A 7,010-nucleotide genomic window follows, 5' to 3' on the forward strand; every position below is an offset into this window, starting at 1 on the left:
CTCATGAAGTAAACTAAATTTTTCAGAAATTTTATCAGTGACCTCCCGAAGCCTGGTGGTGAGAAGAATCCGACTGTCGTTCTCCTTATCCGGCAAAGCGTGCGCGATCCACTATTAGAAACTTGAGATTGTAAAGCTCTTGATGGAGGCGCTGGAGCAACGTCTGCTCATCGCCCTGAGTGGCATAGTGGCTTGCTTGGTAGTTCTTGCTTTCCATGATTACTAGCAGTTCATGACCTCACCTATAATTTATTTACTACTATTAAATATTAAATGAACTTTATAAATTTGTTAAATTTAGTCGTGCATCAAAAATATTATTCTGATAATTCATACTAAGAAACATATTTTTACAAGCAGGACGAAATTAATTGATATCAAAATCATAAAAATAAAAAAATAAAAACACTTTGATTAACTTTCAGTAGTCAACTTCATTTAGAACTTTCATCAAACAGTTGGCAGAAAGATGCAACACTTACATACCGGCGCATAATTCGTGACGCTCTTCACACCTCCAGAACCACCGCGGCCAGCGCGATGGAACTCATCCTCAACGTACAAGCTGATCGACACAGTCTCTTCCTGCAAATCACAACAATTAAACCTTATCCACAAACTCCTTAATATCCCCTTGATTCAATCGAATTAAAATTGAAAACGTAAACACAACCTTGAAATAGTTTCCAACTGGAGAAGCATACACCAAAAATGTGTACTCGGAAGACGGCGCCAGCCCCAAAACCAGCACCTCCCTATCAGCAGAGGCTGAATGTCGATTTGATTATGTCAACAACGATTCTAATAAGTATACACTATGTCAATAACAAGTATATCCTGTTGTTTAAAGCAAGCACAATTATCTTATTACTATTATATCAATTGTTAAAGTTTATAATGTCAACAACAATCCAAACATACATACACTATGTCAACAGTATACAATATCATCTCAATGACAAGTATATGCCGTTTATAGAAAACACAAGTATATTATGATAACTATGTCAATAGCTATTATATGAAATGTCAATAATCTTAAAATTTTAAACAAATCCTTAACTGGAAGAAGATGTTTGTTCTCTTCCGTTTTTTTCAGCAGCATTGTTCATTTCCATCTCTTCCGATTCTACCATCGCTAATCAACAAAAAAACAGCAGAAATCGAATTAAATAAAAAACTGCGAGATCTCTGCTGAAATCGCGAGATAAAAGCAAAATTCAGCATTGAAATGAGCAGAAATCAAATTTTCAGATTTTTCCCCAAATGTTCAAGCATTTTGATAAAAACAGCGAAGCGAAGTTGAACCTCAAAATAGCTGATTCCTCGACTTTCTGGATTCTACACAGAGCTCCGGCGACAAACGCGAACAACAGCAGCGAAAACATAGGTAGTGATTTCTCTCACAAAAAATCAGTTCACATCCAACACAATTGATAATACAAAGCCTAATACCTCCAAATCCATACTCGAATCAACAATTAAGCTTCCGGCGAAGCGACGACGTGAGAAGCGAAGGCTGTTCGGAGCTTCATGCAGCAGGAGCGGCGAAGCGCGATGAACAACGGCGACGTTAAACCGCGAGAGAGAGAGGGCGTGTCTGGAGGCGTTGTCGTCTCTGGCTTGATTGATGATCGGCGAAGACGATTGATGGTGGCGATATATATTAGAGAGGGTTTTAGAAAATGATTTCAAATCTAATTTTATTTTTTTTCCACCATTTGATTAATGAAATGACACTTATACCCCCATGTTGACATAATGTGATAGTTGTTGACATTTTGTTAATCTTGTGGATTAGTGGCTGAGATTGCATCTCATTTCTCAATTTAGCTAAATAATCTCAACCTAACAGCACCCTATATATATATATATATATAGAGAGGTTTGTGTTAAAATGACAACACCTCTTAAAGTGACACCATACCACAATTCCTAGCCAATTATTTGTACATGTGGATGAATAATCAGCTTAAAAAACGCTCAAGGGCAAATTTTCTCGGGCTGCAATATCCAATACGGTAGACTGCAATTTTTGCCCGACTGCAATATCCAATATGCTAGACTGTAATCTATAGATTGCAATGTAGCTTTTATACTATTGCAATGTAGCTTTTATAATATTGTAGGCTACGTGAAGTCACAATGTCACTTTAAAATGTGTTGTCATTTTTAACGCACCCTATATATGTTATATCTTATATGAGCTCTTTATGTGAGCATCTCTCTCGTTTGACGCACGTTTAGTGTTGTTCATTTTGATTTATATATTTAGTTTGATTCTAATACATTAAAAAATATTATTGAAAATCTTAATTTCATAAAATTCATAAAAATCAAAGCTCGATTTACTCGTTTTCTCTAAAATTAACAAATAAATTAATAAAATAACAAATGAAGCTTCAAATTTTATGAATTTTGTGAAATTAAAATATTTAATAACATTTTTTAATATATTAGAGTCAAACTAAATATATAAATCAAAACAAACAACTTTAAACGTGAGTCTTCGTGCCAAGATTTCCAACAACAACTTCGTATATATCATTTCCAACAACTTCGTATATATCCCACATATATTTGATAACATTGATTGCAGGTATGGAAAAAAATTGTCCAACGAAATGAGTAATTTTACTGTGGTATGGATCCCATGTATTTCTTACTCATCTATTTCAAAAAAATTGTCCCCAACTTATGTCTTTTAGTAAAATCCATAATTTTGCGAAAATTCATACTTAATCTAACGATGGAATCGTGGAACGATCAACGATGAGTCAATTTTACCAAATTATTATATAGTGTATGTTGATTTGGTGTAAAGCATAATATTAATCGAACTTTTCACAAAGTTTAGGCCTTTAAAGAGAGACCGTAAATTGGGATGAAAAGCCCATGCTCACTAGATCAATTGATAATTTTTACCGTAATTATTTTATTTTTATTATTGAACTTGAACCATTTGTTTTATATGAACATTGTTAGTACAGTATTTTTCATGTCACAAACAATGCTCTTGATTATACAGGTCAATACTAATACTAGCCTTGGAATAGGTGCATTTTACAAACAATGCTCTTGATCATACATGCTCTTATTTGGAGAAGATATCACTATACTTTAGATATCACTATATTTTATCTTCATCTACTTCTACTTTTATATGCTCAGACCTCAGTGATGCTATGAATAGCTAATAAAAGAGAAACAATCAAATAATTAAAACAAGGTTAGGTTTCACTATCACATATTCATATCACTTCATACATAAACACATATTGTACGAGTCTAAATTCAGAAAAAGTTGAGCTTCGAGTAAATGCATATAATAGTAGTAGAACAATAACTAGTTTGACTCTATCATCCTACCATATTTAAACCTCATCAGTTAGATTCAGTTTGTTGAATGAATCTCTCTGGAAATGTGAGAAAATTATAGTAGTTATAAAAACTAGAAGAGAAAGCTCAAAAAAAGGGGAGATGGAAAGGGGAGAAAGAACATAAACAACCACGAATCACATATTAACTCAAGTGACATAAAGGAAATTCAAAATGAATTACTAGAGGTGATATTCAAACAGAACCCAATGAAAAATACAGATCATGATTCCTGTAGGCTACTCGTATCAAAAACTAACTCAGCACATAACTCACACTTAACTCTTGCCAGCAGCCTTTTCCTTTGTCTTCTGTATCTTCAATACCTTTTTAACGATCTTTTGTTCTTCCACCAAGAAAGCTCTAATGATCCTACAAAATCAAAGGAGACAAATGTAAGCCAGTTTGGACCTAATTGAATGCCGGAATCACACAGAGCGGAATGGTAGTAGGAATCAAATGCGGGAACTAAAAACTTGAACTGGTGTAAAAGATAGTAAATAAATGGGAGAAAACAGCACACCTTTCTCTCACAGCACCACCAGACAACACTCCACCATAGGCACGGTTCACAGTCCTCCTGTTTCTGGATAGTCTAGACCTCTTGTACTCAGCAGGTCTCAAGTGAGGAATCTGAAAAATAAAGGGCAAAGAGTGGGGCAAATTCAACAGAATGCAAACCAATATCACCAAATGAATGTTTCCCAACATGACCTGCTAAATGATTTAATTCTGGTGTATTGTATGTAACCAGTGCTTTAACTAAACATAACCTCATTTTTGTTAGAAGCACAACCAATTGTAAGTGACATCCACTATTTTGTGGGAAATAAGCTTTGAACTTTAATCTTCTTAGTTTAAAGAGCATACAACTCAGTTTCCATTTCCTTTTCCGAGCAACAAATGGGAGATGTAATAAACAGCCACAGCCACTAACAATTGGATTTTAGATATGATACCTCAAAATGACTATTTATGCAATTTATACTCAAATCCAACCAAACTAATCGAATTTTTAAAAAGAAGGGGAAAGCCAGAAAAATTTCAATTACTAAAGCATAAAAACAAAATCCGGTTGAGTTCAACATAAATTTTCAGAACGTCATCTTAACCGAAAGACTATGCACTTCATTCCTATCAATTTAACAAGATATGAGAAAATATATCCATCCATCATAAGCTGTGGTTGCAAAATCGGAGCAAAAGCTAAGGAGTAACCAGTGTTTTCAGCATAATCCAAAAACAAAAATCACCGCATTTCACAAACATCATAAATACAGACGGCTTGATAAAAATAAAAAATCAAGCTACATACCCCTTGGATTCTCTTTCCAGTGACAGGGCACTTAGGGCCGCTTGCCCTCTTCTTCGTGGTCTGGTACACTAGCTTCCCCCCTTAAATTCACACACAACAATCAATCAATCATAAAACAAACCGAATCGATAAAAAAACACAAGCGATGAATCAATTAACGCATTCATTGAATCAAGCCGAAGTTAGAGCGTACCGGGAGTCTTGACGACGCGATGCTGATTGGATTTAGTGGCATAGCTGTGGCGCTTTCTGTAGGTTAGTCGTTGCACCATTTTGAGGTGAATTAGTATTCGTAGCTGCGGGGGAAGAGAAAATGAAGAAAGAAGAAGATGTAGATCTTGAAACCCTAATTGAATATCGTCCTTTTTTAATGCCTCTATAGCTCTTATTCTGATTGCGGCTTCGGTTTTACATATAAGCCCAAATTCTTCTGGCCCATTAGTTACTCTTCAAAAACCCAAATGATTACATCATACAATATGATTAAATAGTTACATATCTTAGGGTTAAAATGCAGTTTAATTTTATATTAAAACTATGGTAAAATATGAACCTTTAGATGTGTTAGATTTGTGATAGCTCAATTGTCAATTTAAGAAGAATTGTTTCAGAATGGAAAGAACCGGCACCGAGCTCATCTCAAGCTCGCGTGTTTCAGCAGCCGTCCGATTGCGTTTTAGTTGATAGATCTAATCTGAACCATCAGATTAAAACTAGCCGCTGGACAGTTGGTTCCAGTTTGTTAAAATGTTGTTTTACTTTTCATTCCTTCCAATTCACTTTGTAATCGTTCAAGCTCTGATTCAATAAGATTTCCTTTTTCTCTCAAAAAACAGTAGCTAGTTCTTGGCCTGTTGATTCGCAATTGGGTTTCGATTTATTACAAGATGAAAATAGATACTAGTAGAGATCTAGAGTTTTTTGTCCAACACTATATAATTTAAGGAGTAAAAATAATATGAATTGAAAAAGTAACTATATAAAATTTTATTAGATTTTTAAGGATTTACTTTTGATTCCCTAAGTTACCTTTACTACACAAAATAAATCATATAAATATGTCACATGACTGAATCTAAGTTGTTGATCATCCTAATTTAATCTGCATAAATGGCCCATGCCCGAGTCTGCAACCTTCCATTCTCCTACATTGACATTTCCTCGGTTATCCTTTAGGTGCGATCCAATAAATTGCAACATTGTGAGTGCTTTTATATTTTTCTTGATAGTATATCCATTATGATAGTTAGGTCTCCTTTCATAGCCTAGTTCATATCAATACTAGCTTAACAAACTTTATTCAACTCTATAACACAGACTATTTGATAGGCTTCACTATCTAGAAATAAAATATGCATTAGAGAGGGTTGAACTTGGTCTACGGTTCAAATAAGCACACTGTGACATGCAAGATAAACACTGATATATAATTGAACTGGAGAGTGAATGGCGACGCTACATCAATGAAGTAACCGGTGCCAAAGTCGGCAACGAAGAGAAGGCGTCGGTTTCAGACAAGTTGAGGGGGGGCAGTCTTGACGAGGAGACAAAAGGAGCAGAGAGGGGTTTTGTCGTCAGAGGTCAGAGCGAACTCAATGGCAATGATTCTCAGTCGTAGAAGTGAAGTGGGAGAGAAACAACATGGAGAGAGGAGCCCAGTTTGAGATTCTAGGGAGTAGAAATTAAGTTATTGTTAATCCATATTGAAATAAAAATGATAATTATTCAATTAGGAATTAAAATCATTATTTTGGTTAACGGATAGGAAAGGATTAGTTTTCAGTCCTACCCGAGACCTGAATCCAAAAACCTGTTATTCAGTTTTCAGACAGTCTATAACTGATAGGATCCGATAGGATTCGAAACATGTGAGAGTTCGATATAAAATATATACCTTCTCTAACGTAAATTACTTAAGTTGTATTCTATTTTAGGATGTTCCAAGTTATTCGAGTAAAACGTGATTATACGTTTCATTACTACTTGTTTTAAAAGTTAAGCCTACCATATTTTTATAAGATCAGTGTACCATAATATTAGTGATGCCTGTGTGCCCGGTCTTGTGAATAGAGCTAAGGAAAGCTACCTGTAAAATTGTTCGGGCCCATTTCAATTAACCTATATAGGAAATGATCCAAGTGATGCCCGGGTATTTGGGCCTCATTTAAATACAGGATATAATTACTGTGGCCCAGTTTCTTTTAGATTGAGCCAATTTCATAATAACATTTCTTATACTTTTACTCGGATTATAAACAATTAAATTAATTTTGTTACATTTATGATATACAGTATTTGAATTTTGAAGATCACATGG

The 7,010-nt window shown here is 34.7% G+C and overlaps 1 protein-coding gene across 1 annotated transcript; it reads right to left on the reverse strand.

The window, feature by feature from the left end:
- Positions 1 to 3,501: 3,501 nt before the first annotated feature.
- Positions 3,502 to 5,053, reverse strand: LOC121769776 (60S ribosomal protein L34). Its single transcript, XM_042166534.1, has 4 exons — positions 4,887 to 5,053; positions 4,694 to 4,773; positions 3,902 to 4,011; positions 3,502 to 3,750 (listed from the first exon to the last, which is right to left on the reverse strand). Exons 1-4 carry the CDS (start codon positions 4,963 to 4,965, stop codon positions 3,657 to 3,659), a joined length of 363 nt encoding a protein of 120 aa, XP_042022468.1. The 5' UTR covers positions 4,966 to 5,053; the 3' UTR covers positions 3,502 to 3,656.
- Between the last annotated feature and the right edge of the window lie 1,957 nt (positions 5,054 to 7,010).

Source organism: Salvia splendens, chromosome 16, assembly GCF_004379255.2.
Source record: "Salvia splendens isolate huo1 chromosome 16, SspV2, whole genome shotgun sequence".
Taxonomy (NCBI): Eukaryota; Viridiplantae; Streptophyta; class Magnoliopsida; order Lamiales; family Lamiaceae; genus Salvia; species Salvia splendens.